Here is a 19,508-nt window from a genome sequence, read left to right on the forward strand (position 1 = left end):
TCCTCACTGTGTCTGTTTTCAAGCACTTTATTGGAAGTATATACATTGTTATTAAATGGTATTATAACAGGGACTGGAGGAATAGCCCAGCGGGTAGGGCGTTTGCCTTGCACTCGGCCAGCCCGGGTTTGATTCCCAGCATCCCATATGGTCCCCTGAGCACAGCCAGAGGTGATTCCTGAGTGCAAAGCCAGGAGTAACCCCTGAGCATCGCCAGGTGTGACCCAAAAAGCAAAAAAAAAAAAAAGGTATTATAACAAAGTCAATGACAAGCCAGGCCAAAATTCTAGTGAGATTAGAATTACAGAAATTTCACTCTGGTATAAGAAAAGACAGAATCATGCAATGTGGATGGTTCTGGAGAACATCATGCTGAGTGAAGTTAGTCAGAAGGAGAGAGACATGCAGAATGATCACCCTCGTATATGGGATACAAAGAAAGATAGGGCTATAAAGGCATGCACTCAGGCTATTGAGCTACCTTTTGCCTCAGGGCAACAGAAACAGCACTGCTTATCCTGGCATACTGCAGGGGGAGGGACATGGTGGAGGGAGGCTGACACAGTCATGGGACTGGATTGTTAGAATGTTTAATGAACGAAATCCTGTCATTATCAACATGTAAACCAGAGTGCCTTAAAATTTATTTTCAGAATTTCATCCTCTGTTTTCTGGTTTCTTTTGTTTTTTGTTTTTTGTTTTTTTTTCAATTGGCATATGCATTACTCATGGAAGCCAAGTTCAACCCCTAACACTGCAGAGATCTCTCAACACTCCTAGACCTCACCAAAGCATCAAGATGGGCATAGCCTCTCACTGGGGGTGACCCAAAAAAAAACAAAAAAAAAACCCCAAAATTTAGAAAACACAGAAGCAAAAAATTATAAGAAAAACCCGGGTCAGAATGTCGTACAAGGATTAAGGCATGTGCCTTAATAATGGTCAACCCTAGTTCAATCCCCAACACCCCATGGTCCTTCAAGCACTACTAGGAGTGACCCAAAACCCTTAAAAGATACTATCTTGGGGCCAGAGTGAGAGTATAGTGGGTAGGGCACTTGCCTTGCATGTGACTGATCCACATTCAATCCCCAGCATCCCATATGTTCCCCCAGACCTGTAAGGAGTTACCTATGTGCAAAGCCAGGAATAAGCCCTGAGAACTGCCAGGTGTGACTTCCAAACAAAAAATAAATACAAGGATATTTATATAAATATATATACGTACGTGTGTGTGTGTGTGTGTGCGCGCGTGTGTGCGTGTGTGTGTGTGTGTGTATTGGCACTCAGCAATGCTCAGGAATAATGCCTGGCTCTACATACATTCAGGAATCACTTTTGGCAGTACTTAGGGAACTATATGGGATGCTGGGGATTGAACCTGGGTTGACCACCTGCAAGGCAAGTGCTTTATCCTCTGTACTATCTCTCCAACACCAATAAATAAAAATCAGTACTTGCCTCCACACTCCACTTTTTTTGGCCACACCCATAAGTACACAGGAGCTTCTTCCTGGTCTGTGTGCAGGAGCTCTCCCAGCACGACTTAGGAAACCAGGCTATTTTGGGGATCCAGCCCTGGGCTCCTGTGTGCAAGACATGCACTCAACTATTGAGCTACCTCTCTGGTTCCTTAATCCACAACTCATACCCCAGTAATAACTATTTGTTTTCTCGTGTCAATTAATACTCTTCCAAAATACTAAATGCTTTTTAACATGGAACATTTCATGATATGTCTGTGTAGAAGCCATGCTAATCTTCAAGTTGTTCCAATTTTAGCATATATGCTGCTAAGCCAGCACCCAAATTTTAAAGGTCATGTAATACTAGTATACCATAATCTTGTTGAAACCCTTTTAGTTGGACAAGTGTCTGTAGTTACTACACAGACATAAATGACTGTGTATCCTTGTGTGTGTGATGCTGGGGGTTACCACTGAGCCATGTCTTGTCCCTCTTTTTACATGAGAAGTTATACTCCTTGAGCACATTAAATATTTTATTTAAATATTTTTAAATGTTAATTTAGGGCGGGATTTTTGGGTTACACCAAGCAATGCTCAGTGACTGCTCCTAGCTCTGCAGTCAGGAATTACTCCTGTTGGTGCTTGGGGAACCATATGGGATGCTGGGGATTGAACCCAGGTTGGCCATGTGCAAAGCAAGCACCTTACCTGCTGTACTGACTCTGGCCCTGCACAGAAGAATTTTTAGAGATTCCATTATTCAAAGTTCCTGGAGAGTCATACAATTAGTTTAGTTAACTAATATGTTATGGTAATTGTATTTGACACTGTCATAATATAGAATAAGCCTAAATTTTTTATTTGAAATTTTTAACAAGGCTTCAAAGCTTAATACAATGAAATCTTTTTATTAAAACTAAGTATCAGGGGCTGGAGCAATAGCACAGCGGGTAGGGCGTTTGTTTGCCTTGCACGCGGCCGACCCGGGTTCGCTTTCCAGCATCCCATATGGTCCCCTGAGTACTGCCAGGAGTGATTCCTGAGTGCAGAGCCAGGAGTAACCCCTGTGCATTGCCAGGTGTGACCCAAAAAGCAAAAAAATAAAAATAAAAATAAGTATCAGTTACTAAGACCCCTGGCCTTATTTTTACTAATTTTTATATTGCCATCATTTTAATTTTCATTGCTTTTTTCTATGTTTGGGTGAAGGTTTTTTTTTTTTTGTCTTTATGGTGCCAGGATTTTGAACCCAGATGTCATACATGCAAGGCAAGTAAGTGCTTTTCCTTTGAGCCACACCCCTGATTATTTTTGCTGTTTCTGACACAGTTCATTTAATAAAAAATTGAGAATCTGCACTATTAAACACTTTCTGGGTCCTTGTGAACAGATAAAAGTTCCTACCTTTGTGCTGAAGCGATGGTACAGTAGGTGGGGCGGGCACTTTCCTTGCATGCAGCTGACCTGGATTCGATCTTCAGCACCCCATGTGGTCCCCTGAACCTACCAGGAGTGATCCTTGAACACAGAGCCAGGAGTAAGCTGGGTTTGGTTTTGGTTTTGGATTTTGTTTTGGAGCCCTGATGGTGGTGCTTGGGGACCGTATGATGCTGGGGTTGGAACCAGACCTCACCATGCACGGCATGCTCTCAGTTCTTAAGAGCTAACTTTCTATTCCCAGATTGAATGTTAAGCGTAAAACACAAATTTCTGGAGCCAGAGTGATAGTACGGTGGGTAAGGTGCTTGCCTTGCATGTGACTGACCCAGATTTGATCCCCGACACCCCATCTGGGTCCCTTGAGCACTGCCTGGAGTGACCCCTGAACTCAGAGACAGGAGTAAGACCTGAGCACCACAGGTGTGGCCCTGAATCAACACAAACAAATTTATTGGCCCACTCTTTACCTCCAGAATTTGTATTTTATGGAAAAATGTCTATAGTTTGCATTTTTTAACCAGTACTGTGAGATTCTTGTTAATTCAAACTAGTCTCAGAGCAGCTGCAGATCTATGTGAAATGCAGCAGCTCAGACCCTATTGCAGACTTAAAATCTGATTCACATTCAAACTAAAGGTTAAGAACTGCTAGATAATTTTAATGTACACTTGGCAAGTTTCACAACCACTGATCTATTTTATTTTATTTTATTTTATTTTATTTTGCTTTTGGGGTCACACCCGGCAATGCACAGAGGTTACTCCTGGCTCTGCACTCAGGAATCACCCCTAGCAGTGCTCAGGGGACCATATGGGATGCTGGGAATCGAACCCTGGTTGGCCGAGTGCAAGGCAAACGCCCTACCCGCTGTGCTATTGCTCCAGCCCCCATCACAACTACTGATCTAGCTAATTGCCCCTTTAGACAACACCTTGAACCTTATCTCTCAATGCTGCTCTGAATTCAGTCACATAAGAAAAAACTATTGGGTAGGATATAACTATGGCCTTACAGAATTCTTGAACTTAGAAACCTAAAGGTTAGTGAACATAAAATCTAATCTGGAGCCACCCACAAGGCTGTGACTGTTGCAGGTGATGGGTTAGTTCTGGTCATCTGTGAGAACCAATGGGATTGCTGTTTTGTTTTTTTACTTTTTGAATTTTTAAAAATTTTCCATAAGTTGTTCACAATAATTGTTTACATTCAATATTTCAACACCAATCCCACCACCCTTGCACCTACCCACCACTATTACTTTGAATCTTCCCACCACCCCCCAGCCTTTCCCTTAGGCAGATGCTAAATAACTTGTTTTTAATTGCTTGCCATGAATACTATGAGGTATCATGAGCCCACTTGGCCGCATGCTCCTGAAATTCTTAATTTTTTAAATATTTAGGGTCCAAGGGGCCGGAGCGATAGCACAGCGGGTAGGGCGTTTGCCTTGCACGCGGCCGACCCGGGTTCGATCCCCGGCATCCCATATGGTCCCCCAAGCACTGCCAGGAGTAATTCCTGAGTGCAAAGCCAGGAGTAACCCCTGAGCATTGCTGGGTGTGACCCAAAAAGAAAAAAAAATTTAGGGTCCAGAGGCATATCTGGTCTCTTCCGATATTCATTTGTGAGTCTCTGAATCATGGCCATTAATGCACTTAAATGACACCAAGAGGCAGTTCCTGGGCATGACTGCCAGGAAACGGGAAGGGCAGGGGAAATGGAGGGAGGCTGCCCATCCCCGACTCCATGTAGCCTGGGGTTTTCAGTCACTCGTCCTGCATACCTGGGTTTTTCAATGGATTCATTCTCATGCATGGGGGGGTTGGGATGAGCCTGTGAAGTTCGGCTGTGAGAGTGGCTGAGACTGGGTTCTGGAGGTTTGCAGCTGCCAGAGTTCACTTGAGCAGGTGGAGGGGCATACCTGCCCCCCTCCAAGGTGCCCTGGTGAAATCAGCCCGGCATGGAGTGGGGAGACATCTCTGCAGTGTACTGCTCTCTGAGATTCGTTTGTGATCTCTGAATCATGGCCATTAATGCACTTAAATGGCTGCTTTTAATCTCTTTCGAAATTTATTTATGGGTCTCCGAAGCAAGGCCGATACATGAGCTTGTAGAGCTGAGCCAGAGGTGGTTTGTGGGCGTGACTCCCACATACCCAACTTTTGGCTGTTTAATTTTTTCGGGAAACTTGGTCCCAAGTTGTTATGGTCCAGCCTGAGGCACAGCGGCAATTTTGGAGTATCAGGAAGCCTGAAGGCACCATAAGGCTGCTGATGCACTTGTCCTGCAGGCACAGGTGGACCTGCTGGGTGGCACCATACCGTCTAGGGATTGTTTTGGATGCAGCTACAACCCATTCGTGGTATTTGAATCAGGGAGCTGTGCCTTACATTCTGGTATTTTAAGAAAATTTGTCATAACTTTTTCTCTTTATATTGCACCTATGTTTCTCTGATGATCTCTCTTTTTTTCTGTTTGGGTCGACACACTGGTCCTGAGGGGCTACTCTGACCCCTGTGGGTTCTGTGTTTGGAGCAGGTGACCCCAGCTATGCGGTTCTGGGTATCTGAGAGCAAAGCATGCTCACTGCCCCTTGAGCTATTTCCCTGGACTCCACTCTTGATAATTTTATCCACCTCTGTGGCTCAATCACACCTGACATTCATATCCAACGAGTCATGCAATCTAGGTAATTTTCCTCTTAAAAAGTTCTTTTTGGGCTGGGAAGATCATTCTAAGAGGTGGAGCACATGCTTTTTGGTTTTGCTTTGCTTTTAGGGTCGTATCCGGCGATCTCAGGGGTTACTCTTGGCTCTGCACTCAGTGGTGCTGGGGGGACCATATGGGATGCCAGGGATTGAGCCTGAGTCGGCAAGGCAAATGCCCTACCTGCTGCACTGTCGCTCTGGCCCCAGGAGCACATGCTTTGTCAGGAGTCCCAGGTTTAATACCTGGCACCACGTTCCTCCAAGTTTACTATCAAGTATGGCTCCCAAATAAAGTCTTCATTTATCCCTTTCCATCTTCTTGACTTTACTCTAGTTTAAGCCATCATTTTTCTGTGTTGAAAATAAATTGTTTTGGGGCTGGAGTGATAGTACAGCGGGTAGGGCATTTGCCTTGCACAAGACCGACCTGGGTTCGATTCCCAGCATCCCATATGGTCCCCTGAGCACTGCCAGGAGTAACTCCTGAATGCATGAGCCAGGAGTAACCCCTGAGCATCGCTGGGTGTGACCCAAAAAATAAAAAAAAAAAATAGAAAAGAAATTTTTTTGAGAGCAGCGAGCATCAGAGCCCCAGATCCAGGCTGGGGTGGGGGTAGGAGAGCTCTTCTTCCTTGGGGGTCACCAGAGGAAAGTCCCAATTGATTACCTGGGGGAAGAGGCAGGCCTCAGGATGGCGCCAAGAGGTGACTGAGAGCAGCGAGGCCGGGCTGGGGAGCGTCAGAGCCCCAGACCCAGGCGGGGGGGGGGGGGGGGCGATACATGAAAAAATGCTCTGCATCACCAATCATCAGGGAGATGCAGATCAAAAAACCCATGAGATACCACCTCACACCACAGAGAATGGCACACATCCAAAAGAACAAAAGCAACCACTGTTGGAGAGGATGTGGGGAGAAAGGGACCCTCCTGCACTGCTGGTGGGACTGCTGACTGGTCCAGCCCCTTTGGAAAACAATATGGACGCTTCTCAAAAAATTAGAAATTGAGCTTCCATTTGATCCAGCAATACCACTTCTGGGAATATACCCTAGAGAAACAAAAAAGTACAGTCGAAATGACATCTGCACTTATATGTTCATCGGGGCACTGTTTACAATAGCCAGAACCTGGAAAAAACCCGAGTGCCCAAGAACAGATGACTGGTTAAAGAAACTTTGGTACATCTATACAATGGAATACTATGGAGCTGTTAGAAAAGATGAAGTCATGAACTTTGCATATAAGTAGATCAACATGGAAAGTATCATGCTAAGTGAAATGAGTCAGAAAGAGAGAGACAGACATAGATTGCACTCATCTGTGGAATATAAAATAACAGGGTAGGAGACTAATACCCAAGAATAGTAGTATACAATACCAGGAGGTTGACTCCATAGCTTGGAACTTGGCCTCATACGCTGGGGGAAAGTCATACCAAATGGAGAAGGGAACATCAAGTAAATTGTGAGTGGAGATCCCGCGCAGTAAGGGAAATGTGCACTGAAAGTGGACTAGTGTCTGAATATGATGGCCACTCAATACCCCTATTGCAGACCACAACACCCAAAAGGAGAGAGAGAGAACAAATTGGAATGCCCTGCCACAGAAGCTGGATGGTGGGGGGGATGGGATTGGGAGGGTGGGAAAAATACTGGTTTCATTGGTGGTGGAGGATGGACACTGGTGGAGGGATGGGCTCCTGAACACTGCATGAGGGAAAAACAAGCACAAAATGTTTGAATCTGTAACTGTACCCTCACTGTGACTCACTAATTAAAAGAAAATAGCAAAAAAAATTGTTTTGTTGAAAATAAGTATAGGTCAGGGTTGGAGCAATAGCACAGAGGGTAGGGTGATTGCCTTGCACGCGGCCGACCTGGGTTCGATTCCCAGCATCCCATATGGTCCCCTGAGCACTGCCTGGAGTAGCCCCTGTGCATCACCGGGTGTGACCCAAAAAGCAAAAAAAAGAAAAGAAAAGAAGTATAGGTCGATTGAAGAATCCTATTGGCTATTCTATTGTGTGTTTAAGTGCATAGTTTTGGGGCCACACCTGGCAGTGCTGATTAGAATTAGGAATCAAACCTGGGCATAGGCTTAGCCTGCTGAACTCCCTCCAGCCCTTCATTTATCCGTATTCTAATCAAATTTTATTTTTCTTGATTTTTGTTTTTGGGCCACACCCAGCAGTGCTTAGGGCCTGTGGGTGACTCAGTGCTGTGGGTGACCCCTAGCAGTGTTTAGGGGACTGAATTCTGACCTTGGGCAGCAAAACACACTCATTGAGCTATCTCTCCAGCTTCAAATGGCATGCTCAGAGGATTGTGTTTATAGATCAATATAGGAAAAACATCTTAACAATGTTAAATTCTGATCATACACTGACTACCACACCATTTCTTAAAACATTCTAGGCAGACGGGGGGGGAGGGGGGAAGAGTGGAGAGTACAGCTATAAGAAGCTTGCCTTGCACACAGCCAACACCTTTCCCATCCCCGGCACAGAGCCAGAACTAAACCCTCAGTACAGCCAGACATGGTCCAAAAGCCCCAAAACAAAGAACATTCTAGGTGGGAGGTTAAGGCTTGATCTCTAGCCCCCAGAGTACTACCAGGAGGGATTCCATCTGGGGCTAACTGGCTGGAACACCAACGCCCTAACCACTGCGTTAGCTCTGGTATCCCACAGTACTTTCTAGCACACTCTCTATTCTGTCTGACGTGCCTCTTTGGTTCAACTTTCAGAACCAAGGCTCAGGTATTACAACTTTGAGGAATTCACTCCTTTATCCAGCCAAGTGCTCTTTTTTCTTTGTTTGGGCCGGGGGAACTATTACATGCCTTGTGACTCACTGTCCCCCTTCCTTCCTTTCACTTAGATGAAGAGGCTTAAACTTTTTTGTTGTTGTTTTGCAGTGCCAGAGATCCATCCCAGACCTTATCCATGGCAGGCAGGCACTCCACCACGGAGTCACATCTGCCCGATCTAAGGTTATTTATTTCTTTTGCAGTTTTTGGGCCACACATGGCATTGCTCAGAGGTTACTCCTAGCTTCAGGCTCAGGAATCACTCCTGGCAAACTGGGGGGCTGGAGGGGGGCATATGGTAGACCCAGGAATCAAACTTGGGTCGACAGCATGCAAGGCAAAAGTCCTATTTTCTGTAGCATATCACTCTGATATAGGCAGGTAGAAAGGGAAAGGCCCTTGGCAATGAAACTTAGGTCAACAAAGCTTCTGGGAAGGAAAATTTTAAGAGGCATCCACCTTGTGGATACAAAAAACAAAGATCTGATAAGACCATCAGCAGACCCTGAGGAGATTGGACCCCTCCCCATGAAGTTCCTCTCCTCGAGAAGCCTCGTACTCTCCTTCAATCCGATTAACTTCAGTTAATTCAGGCCTGAGAAGACTCCAGAACTTTCAGATCAAGACAATCCTCGAAGAGCCTATAAAGGCACCTCGAACAAAGGGCGTGCAATATGCTGCCCAAGCCCATGTGCTCCTTGCATGTGGAGTACATGCAGTGCCTGAGCACATGTGTCGCCTGCATCTCCCCTATTGAGATGTGTACTTTCATGCTTTCCTGTCTAATGCTGGGGTGTGGGTAGGGGCTCTCCGCCCTTGGAGAAGCCTGCTTCTCTCTTGAGGGCGTTACTAGGTCTGTCTTAATCTCCGCTTTCTCTTCCCACTTTCTCTCTCTCTCTCTCCTTTCTCTTCCCACTTTCTCTCTCTCCTCTTTCTCTTCCCACTTTCTCTTCCTCCTTCTCTTCAAAAACCCTCCAAATAAAATCTATTTTACTTTACTACTTGTCTACTCCTGAAATTCTTTTCTGCCAGCCAGACAAGAACCCAATAACCTTGGGTCCCGGGTGGCAGAGGCAGATCGGGAGAAAGGGACTGACTTTTCCTCCGACTTATGTAAGCCACCCGTGGGGTCCACCGACATGAACTCCCCCCCCCCCTTTAAGATTCTTAAGGACATTCACATCTTCGGATCTCAAGGTTAGCTAATTGCTGTTAAGTTCCTCAACTCACTGGATTTAAGCGTTAACTACATCCTTTACTTCCTCGTTTCAGCGCTGAGCCACTCCGCCCTGCCCTTAATTTCCCTTGTGAAACACGCTGGAAGTTGCAATCGACCTGCAACCGGCTCAAAAAGGCGCTGCGGGAGGAGGCTGGGAAGAAGAAGAAAAAAAATAATAAATAAATCAGCACTGAGGACACCGCCCTCCCTTCGCCCCTTTGGGTGTAACAGGTTTTTCTTGGCGCGTCAAGTCAAACAGGAAGATGCTGGGCCAGCGGGGATGCGGGGTGGGGGCAACCGGGACCTCACAGCTGGCTCGGAACCAAAACGCTCCCCTCCTAGGAGTCTGCAGGGCAGGATGACTTCCGGCCCGCGCGGGTGCCAGGGGGTGGGGGGTGCTCCCGGCGCCCCCACCCCACCCTCCGGAAACCGCGCTCCCGGAAAAAGAACGCCGGGCCGGGAACGACGTCACGGATCACAAAAGGCTCCCCTGTCCCCCCGCTCCCCCCACATTCCCGTCCCGGGGAGTCAAGGTGCGAACCGGGGGGCGCCCGGAGTTCCGGGTGGCCAGGGACATGGACACGCACCCGCACGCGCGCGCGCACCCGCACAGCCACCCCTCCCCCCCCTCCAGTCCCGCGGGGCTCCGGGCGCGCGCGCGGGGGCGCGCAGGGGCGGGACCGGCCGGCCACGGGACCGCGCCGCGCGTCCCCGGCGCCGGTCCTCCACCGTCCCAGCCGGCCCCGCGCTCGCCGCTCGCCTCCCCGCCCCGCGCCGCACGCGGCGTGCCTGCTCGTTGGCTACTTTGGACGGAAGCTCGGTTGGTGTTTCTCTAGAAGTTTCCCCCGCCTAGGGCGGCGGCGGCGGCGGCGGCGGCGGCGGCAGCGGCGGCAGCAGCAGCGGGTCCGCTTCGGGCAAGTGTGCGGGTGAGGGATGGCGGCAGCTGCAGCAGGACCTGCAACAGCCCCGAGGTGCGTGTCCCCTCCCTCGCTCTTCTGTATTTGCTTCCCCCCCGCCACCACTCCCCCACTCCTCTTCCCTTGGCGAGTGACCCCTTGCTGAAGCCCTTGTTTTCCTGGCAGGCTTTTCCCGAGCTTCTCAGATGCTGTGATCGACGAGGACCCCCGGGCGGCGTTAGAGGTGAGAGGGTCCGGCTCTTCGAAAGCGGCCGGGACGGCTTGGGGCCGGCGTGCAGGGACCAAGGGCTGCTGTGTTCCACGTTGTCTCCGCCCGATTACGGACCCCCGTCCCCAGCCCAGCCCCTGTCCCTTCGTTCTCTGCCCTAGACTTTTCCAGCATCCGCAGGGTTCCCTAAGACACAGTGGGTGAGTGAGTGAGTGAGAGTGTGTGTGTGTGAGTGTGTGTGTGTGTGTGTGTGTGTGTGTGTGTGTGCGCGCGCGCGTGCGTGTGTGTATTTCATGACATTTCTGACCCGGAGAAAGAGCGAAGCTAGGCCGAATGCTTTTCATTTGACAATTACTCTGGCCATTCTTCTGTACCTTGGCGCTGTGCTTAAGTGCTTGGAGGAACTGAGGCAAAAACTTTCTTTCCCGTGTGCTCCTAAAATGTTGCAGAAGTCTTCAGCTGTTGGTTGTTTTTCTCACTTGTTTGTTCACCAAAACATTTCCCCCCCCTTTTGGGATTGGGGTGTAAGCCACTGGTTGCGGTGGATTCAAGTTTTACTACATAAGCTACCCGTATCAAGCAGCTTATGTTCGCGTGCAGGGAGAGACTGTAAAGCTCTAAGGGAAGATCATAGAGCAGTAGAGAAGTAACTGAAATAAAGAGAGCCCAAGTTTAAGGATGCTTCGTGCAGCGGATCACAAAACTTGTGATCTTGCTATACGGCACGGGAAAGGTAATTCTGTTCGTTTTTTGCATGAGATAAAGAGAACCTTTTCCCTCCAGCTATGGCTTCTGAGAAGGATTTGCAATGTGGTTGGAAGTCTCTACCGAAATCTTTGTTGGTGTTTTGTTCGGGGACCACACCTGCTGTACTTGGGGCTTTGTGTTCAGAGCTGTTGCCCCATGACCATTTGGGGTACTGGGAATGAAAATGAGCTGGGCCTAGGGAGATGATTTTTTGAGTAGAGAAAGGAAGGAATGAAGCCAGAAATTCTGCGGAATGCGGAAAAGAGCATTTCCAGTACTGAGATCCTGAAGGAACAGCAAAAAGGACCTTTTTGACCAGAGTGGATAAGAGATATGTAAGAGGGGCTGGGGATGTCTTGCAAACCTGCCTTGCCTGTATGAAGCCCTAGGTTTGATTTCTAGCTCTGGCGATGTAGTGGGTTGAAGATAAGGGGAGAGAGGAGAGCACAGGTGGTTCATGTGGTATCTCAGTGAGAATTCTGGAATCATTACTAGAATGCCAGAGGAGGCACTGAGAATTTTCCTCCACAGTTGGCTTATGTTGGCTAGATGTCAATTTTCCAGAACCTATATTCTGGTTCTCTTAGTGAAGACCAATTCCTAATTTTAAAATTTGTTTATATAAAATTTCCTTTTATCTTTACTTTGGGCTACTCCTGGTGGCGCTTTAGTGACCATGCGGTGCCAGAGATCAAACCTGGAGCTCCACATGCTCAACTCAAGAGCCCAATCTTGGAAGTTCCTTTCTTTGGGAGTGGGGGTGGCACACTTAGGGTTTACTTGCAGCTTAATACTCAGGGTCACCTGAGTGCATGCAGATCTCCAGCCACTGAAAGTTTCTTTTAAAGTATACTGGTGGAATGTATTTCATTGTCAATCAACATCTTGTTTTTTGTTTTTGTTTTTGTTTTGGGGACATACCTACAGTGCTCAGAGCATTTTCATGATTGATTCTGTGCTCTGGAGTCACTCGTAACAGGGCTCAGGGAACATAGGGAGTGCCAGGGATCAAACCTGGGTTGGCCACATGCAAGGCAAGGACCCTACCCACTGTACTATTGCTCAGGCCCCTCTATGTTTTGTTTTGTTTTGTTTTATAGAAATAGTAGAGCTCTTGAGTCTACGTCTACACAAAGATATTTTCACAGATCAGGATTCCTAGAACCTGTCTTTTAGCAAGTCTCCCAACCTGCTCCTTCCTCTCAAAATATTTTTCTTACCAGATGACTACTGTCTCTTACTTACCTCTGTCATTTTTGTTTATTCTTGCATTATCATCACCAGGTACTCAGAATGATATGCTCAGTACTCAGCTCAGTGTACATATTCTGCCTTGCTTTGGGCACATCCATGTTGTTCTGTAAAGAGGTTCTTTGCTGTGTAGTATTCCACTATAGAAATCTAGCCTAATTTATTTCAACAGTGGACATTTGGATTATTTTTAGTTATTAGCCAATGTGAATAAAGCCACTCCTTTCAATGGTATATACCTAGGAATGAATTTCGAGAGTAGGTAGTTAGTTTTAGTATTTCGCATCACCTGGGAGTTCATTAGAAATGCAGATTCTTAGATTTCTCCCCCTTTCCCTACCTCTCTGAGCCACACACACAAACCAGGTTTACAGAAATCCTTACGATATTTAGTACTTCTTACACTCCCATTTTTATGCAAGAAAACTAAGACTAAAGTCAAAATGATCACTCAAAGGGGTCTCAGGACACCTTTCTCTGGTGTGTTATGAAACTGATTCTTACGTTTTCAAACTGCCTCCATCATGTTCACCTGAAACTTTCAGAAATTTAAATCATTATGACCTATAATAGATGAATCAGAAACGAGTGGGGAGGATTTCTTACGAATCAGCTATATTGAGAGAAAATTCTATTTGTTCGGGCACCACACCAGTTGGTATTTGGCTCTGTCCAAGAATCCTGGTGGTTCTGGTGTCTGAGCTGTGCTGAGTAAGCTACACTGGGCATGTGTCTTAGCCCCTGTAGTATCTTTGGCCCTTGGGGAAGTTTTTTATTTGTAAATAAAAGTGTAAGTAAACTTATCAAGATGATTGGGTAAATGTTAATTTCTTTTTTTTTTTTTGCTTTTTGGGTCACACCCGGCGATGCACAGGGGTTACTCCTGGCTCATGCACTCAGGAATTACTCCTGGCGGTGCTCAGGGGACCATATGGGATGCTGGGAATCGAACCCAGGTCAGCCGTGTGCAAGGCAAACGCCCTACCCGCTGTGCTATTGCTCCAGCCCCTAAATGTTAATTTCTAAAGAGTTTATAATAGGGGCTGGAGCTATAGCACGTGGCCAACCTGGGTTTGATTCCCAGCATCCTTTATGGTTTCCCGAGCACTGCCAGGAGTAATTCTTGGGCGTTGCCGGGTATGACCCAAAAAGAAAATAATAATAATAATAAGAAGAATTTATAATAAGTTGAACAGGGATGTTGATGAGAACTGAAAGCGTATCCCTCCTGGATTTTCCCCTGAGGCTAGTTTTTGAAATTCACATCACTTTTTTTTAATTTAATTTTTAAAAATGGAATCACCTGTGAGATATCCCATTACAAAGCTATTCATGATAGGGTTTCAGTTATTCAGTGCTTCAACACCCATCCCTCCACCATTGTACATTTCCCAGCACCAATGTCCCCAGTATCTCTCTCCCACTTAATCCTCCCCCCAGCCTGCTACACACTCTCTCTCTCCTCTCTCTCTCTCATGCACGCATGCTTGCTCTGTGCTCGCTCTCGTTCTCTCCTTCTGGGCATTTACATCACTTTTTACATGGGGGGAAGATAGATGCTCGTACTTATGAAGCCAATGTGCTATATTACTGTTCCCAGAATCAGTGTTGTGTTTTGGGGCCACAAAGTTGACAAAGTACAAGACAAGTGCCCTACCCTCTGTATAATTACCCAGACCCCGAAATGTTTTGTGAAGGAATATCAGTGGTTGGGAGATTGCTCAGGGGTCCAGGGTGTATGTGCACGTGTAAGGCTCCAGCACTACAAACTAGCACCCCTGTGCATGGCCCGGAGACTCAAGCACCATCACATTGCTAGGCTCTAACATAAACCATCTGACCTTGGTGACTAAGTATCACCCAGAGTGACTCTTGGCTTCCTGAACATTGAACCCCTATACCCTCGCCCCGTCCCAAAAGTACCATCTAGAGCTGGAGCAATATCACAGTGGGTAGGTGCTGGTGTTGCACAAGGCTGGGTTCAGTCCCCAGCACCCCATTTGGTCCCCCAGGCATTGTCAGAAGTAATCCCTGAGCATCTTTGGGTGTGGCCTGAAACCAACCCTCTCCCAGAAAAAGGAAAATACGATCCAATAAGTAATAAAAGGGAAATATTCTCAAGCTGATTCATATTTTTTATGGGTTCGAGAAACTATGTACTAAAACTTAAACATTGGTAAATCAGTGATAGATTCATTAAAGGAGAAGTAAGTAGAAGAAAACGATATAGTTTTACATCTGTTGTATTGAGAACCAGGGTATAAAGACACTAAGACTGCAGTGAGGGAGTTCACAGTCTAAAGGACAGATGGGACACGTCAGCGGATCTTTAAGATTTAAGTATCCTTGAGCTGGAGAGAACTCAAGGGGCTGAGTGCAGACTTTGCGTTTGGGAGACCAGGGCTCGGTCCCTACACATGCCACTGTCCTCTTGGCACTCGCCTGGAAGTGCTCATACATTGCCACGTGTGGTCCCAAAAGTTTAAGTCCTCCTGTGAAGGATTTGTGTGCAGTATGCTAAGCTTTGTGGAGGCTGGAACAGTCAGGAAGTTTCGGTTCAGTAGGGAAAGAAGAAAATAGATGGATTCAGTAGGGCGGACATGGCATGGCCCCTGTCCTATGTGGGATATAAGCAAGCATAGTAGGGAGTAACCTGCCCCAAGGCCCGGAAACTGAGCATGCTCTTTCCAGTCGGACGCTTTGGGGTGGTGAGGGGGGTGGGAAGGGCCACCCTGGAGACGGGTGCAGGGCATGACAGTTTTGTGAATCATGGTACCCAAGATAAAAGGAGATATATAAAATGTGTGGGTCCCGAGGCTCTGAGGGGGCCCAGTATGAAGAGTTGTAAGTAAAGATCGTGCGGGTGCTCTAGAGTCACACCGATTGGGTGTAAATCCTAGTTTCATAATTATAACCTCAGAAAATTTCCTGTTGTGCCCTGAATCATATTTTCCAGCTAGGAAATGGAGTTAAATAGGACCTATAATTTTTTTTTTTTAATGAAAAGAAGTAATTTCCATGGTGAAATCTTTGGAGGTATATATGGCTTTTTTGCTCTGTGAGGTCTAGCTACACTCACACCTTCTCTTTTTCTTTGGGTGGTCTGAGGGGCACCCCGTCACTGCTCAGGGTTGACACCTGCCTCTGCTCAGAGGTCAGTCCTGGTGATGCGCAAGGGACCAAGAGTACCTGCTGTACCATCACTTCCACTTCTTTGTTCTTTTTCTTTTTTTTAATAGAGTTTTTCTGTTTGTTTGTTATTGCTTTTTTGGGGTCACATCCGGCGATTCACAGGGGTTAATCCTGGCTCTGCACTCAGGAATTACCCCTGGTGGTGCTCAGGGGACCATATGGGATGCTGGGAATCAAACCCGGGTCGGCCACATTCAAGGCAAACGCCTCTGTGCTATCACTCCAGCCCCTTCCTTTGTTCTGTTCTTTTATTTTTTTATTTATTTATTTTTTTAATAAATTTATTTATTTTTAATTAATTAATCACCATGAGGGTACAGTTACGGATTTATACACATCTGTGCTTATGCTTCCCCCATACAAAGTTCGGGAACCCATCCCTTCACCAGTGCCCATACTCCACCACCAGTAAACCCAGCATCCCTCCCATCCTCCCCAATCCCATCTCCCCCCACCTCACCCTGTCACTGTGGCAGGGCGTTCCCTTCTGTTCTCTCCCTCTAATTAGCTATTGTGGTTTGCAATAAAGGTGTTGAGTGGCCACTGTGCTCAGTCTCTAGCCCTCATTCAGCCTGCAACTCCCTTCTCCCACATGGCCTTCGACTACATTATAGTTGGTGATCCCTTCTCTGAGTTGCCCTTTCCCCAGAATGTGAGGCCAGCCTCCTAGCCATGGAGTCAACCTCCTGGTAGTTGTTTCTACAATTCTTGGGTGTTAGTCTCCCACTCTGGACACACTAGACAAGAAAAAGAGATTAAGGGCATCCAGATAGGAAAGGAAGAAATCAAACTCTCACTATTTGCAGACGATATGATACTATATCTAGAGAAGCCTAAAACCTCTACTAAGAAACTCTTATGTTCTTTTATTTTTAACTTGAATGGGTTAATCCCAACCGTGATGGAGGGCCTTTGGAACTGTAGGTTGTTTTTTTTTCCTTGAAGTTTGTTTTCTCTTACCTGATTCTTGTATGGAGAGGCTCACCACCTTAAATTTCAGCTGAAACGTCACCTCAGAAGCTGTGTTCTCTCTGATCACCCCAAATTAGACATTAGACCAAGGTGTGAAAGTTTAAAGAGAGCAGGGATCTTGTGCATCTCACTGCTGTGGATTCAATGTGGTTGCCCAGGATACGGTAGATATGCAGACATGTTAAATGATGCCTGCCAGAATTTTTGAAACAATTTTTGTTTCCTTTTAATTATTAAAGTTTTCCTTTTAATTGTCTGAGTTATCAGTACTTCTCATACCAAAATGGTTAAAAATAAAATCTTGTGCTTGTATTTTATAGTTCACCAGTTTTTAAATTGCTTTACTTTAACATGAAGGATTTTTGTAAGTGAATGTAATTGTTGGGACATGCTTACATTTTTGTATAGGTCTGCACTCAATACTAAATAGCCTTTGTCACTGAGTTCTTAGCGTTTGGGATACCTTCCGTTAGTTGAATAGCCAGCAACTGTTGTTACGGAAACAATGCTGGAAAGTGCCATAGTCACAAAGAACGGTTTTTGCTTCACTTTTTCTATTTTGTTACATTTCTTAATTAGAATAAACTTTCAGTGACTTCTAAGTTTATCAGATGTTCAGTTTGTGCTTGGCTTGTTTTTTGTTTTTTTTTTTTTAAGTAACCAATAAGTTAATTGCTTAGTTTATTTAATCACCACAAGTCCTGCCTTGTTGGGGGGGTTGTTGTTGTCTGGGCACCACTGAGTATGTCCCTTGGTGATGCTGAGGACTCTGAGGGGGACCTAACCAGGATTAGTGGCACGAGGACCACGTGCCTTGCCTCCTTTACCTGCTGGCCCCTTTTTTTAAACCAACAATTGGTTTGTTTTTAAAGGTCATTTAAAATTGGTTGGTTGTAATTCAGAAGTTTTTAGGGCCAGAGAGCTAGTGCAAGAATTAGGCATTTGCCTTTATGCACCCTTGGGCATTGCTGGTATTGATTCCTGAGAATAGGCCTAGGATACAGTACCACCTCCCCTCCCCCCCCAAGTGTGGCTGGGTATGTCCAAAAATATATAAATAAATAAATTTTTTTAAGTGAGTAATTTTTCTATGACTCTTTAGAAGAACATCATTTGATTTATTTATTATACCACACTAGTTTATTGCCTATGCTTAAAATGTATCTTAAATACTTGTAAATCGGCGATCCAGGTACTGATATGTAACAGCCTTTTATGTCCATAATATACCACTTTCTCGCTGAGTAAAGGCTAGTAATTTAGTTAAAAGACATATCTGAATAGATAGATATCAGGTGTTCTCAAAATTGGAAATATAGCACAAGATGGTATGCAACCTACGATTTTCGAAGTCTAGAAAACATAAAGAACATCAGATGATGTGTGGAAGAAACTTATTAAGAATTACCAAGAGACTTGGTTTGTGGTTAGTCGTTAAAATTCACTTTTGGGGAATTGGGGATGTCTGTAGCTTAGGATAGAAATGAAGGCTTGGCAAATTCTGGGTTTGATCCCTGACACCCTCCACAAACCCCTACCCCCCAAATATAATTTGGAATTAGACAGATGTATGACCCTTGTCTTTGGCACAGTTTTGTCACTAAGCCTAACTAGGAAGTGAGAGAATGGCTTTTTTTTTTTTTCTCTTTGGGTCACACCCAGCGATGCACAGGGGTTGCTCCTGGCTCTGCACTCAGGAATCACCCCTGGTGGGTGCAAGGCAAATGCCCTACCCGCTGTGCTATTGCTCCAGCCCCCGGGAATGGCTTTTTTATGCACATCTAGGGAGAAGCGAATTCTAGTGAGAAAGTAATAGGATACAAAGTCCTGAGGTGTGTGTAAGACTGAATGGGGATGCCTTTGTGGCTAGAATTGGTAATTGGGACAGGAGGAGCAGTCAAAGATCAGAGCAGAGATGTGGTAGACTCTCTTGACGGCAAAAGGAAGGACTGTATGTCTATGGAAGGTCTTAGGTTTTTGCCTGAGTCAAGTGAAGAAAGGCCTTGGGGAGAGTTTTGTGCAGAGACATGATCTGATTTTCCAATGTGCTAGGGTTAGGTGATAGGAATGAAGAAAAAGTGGATTGTATGTTAGATATGTTGCATTTTATTTATTTATTTATTTATTTACTTACTTACTTTTTGGGTCACACCCGGCAATGCACAGGGATTACTCCTGGCTCTGCACTCAGGAATTACCCCTGGCGGTGCTCAGGGCACCGTGTGGGATGCTGGGAATCGAACCCGGGTCGGCTGTGTGCAAGGCAAACGCCCTACCCGCTGTGCTATTGCTCCAGCCCCTATGTTGCGTTTTAGATAAGTGATTTGATGTAGTGAATGCATTTGCTTTTTGAGAGTCACGTTGTCAGGGTAAGGAAAGTGAATGACACCTGTGACTGTTGAACTGTTGTACACAAACCACAAACTAAATCCAGTGTGAGGTAATGATAAAGTGTTTCTGTTTTGCCCTCCTCACAAGTAGGGCTCTCTCTTGAGTCTTTACTGTTACCATTTATTTACTGTTACTACCCAGGGTGGCTCAAGTTTCAATCTTATGTAATGTTGACTGGATCTGTTG

General features: G+C 45.9%; 1 protein-coding gene across 1 annotated transcript in view; it reads left to right on the top strand.

Moving 5' to 3' along the window:
- The first annotated feature begins 10,357 nt into the window (after nucleotides 1-10,357).
- Nucleotides 10,358-19,508, top strand: part of SUGT1 (SGT1 homolog, MIS12 kinetochore complex assembly cochaperone) — a 40,809-nt gene continuing 31,658 nt past the window's right edge. Inside the window, exons 1-2 of the mRNA XM_055122747.1 lie at nucleotides 10,358-10,615; nucleotides 10,727-10,784. Coding sequence (XP_054978722.1) covers nucleotides 10,578-10,615; nucleotides 10,727-10,784 — 96 coding nt within the window. The 5' untranslated portion in view covers nucleotides 10,358-10,577. The remainder of the gene's footprint in view (nucleotides 10,616-10,726; nucleotides 10,785-19,508) is intronic.

Source organism: Sorex araneus, chromosome 1 (assembly GCF_027595985.1).
Source record: "Sorex araneus isolate mSorAra2 chromosome 1, mSorAra2.pri, whole genome shotgun sequence".
Taxonomy (NCBI): domain Eukaryota; kingdom Metazoa; phylum Chordata; class Mammalia; order Eulipotyphla; family Soricidae; genus Sorex; species Sorex araneus.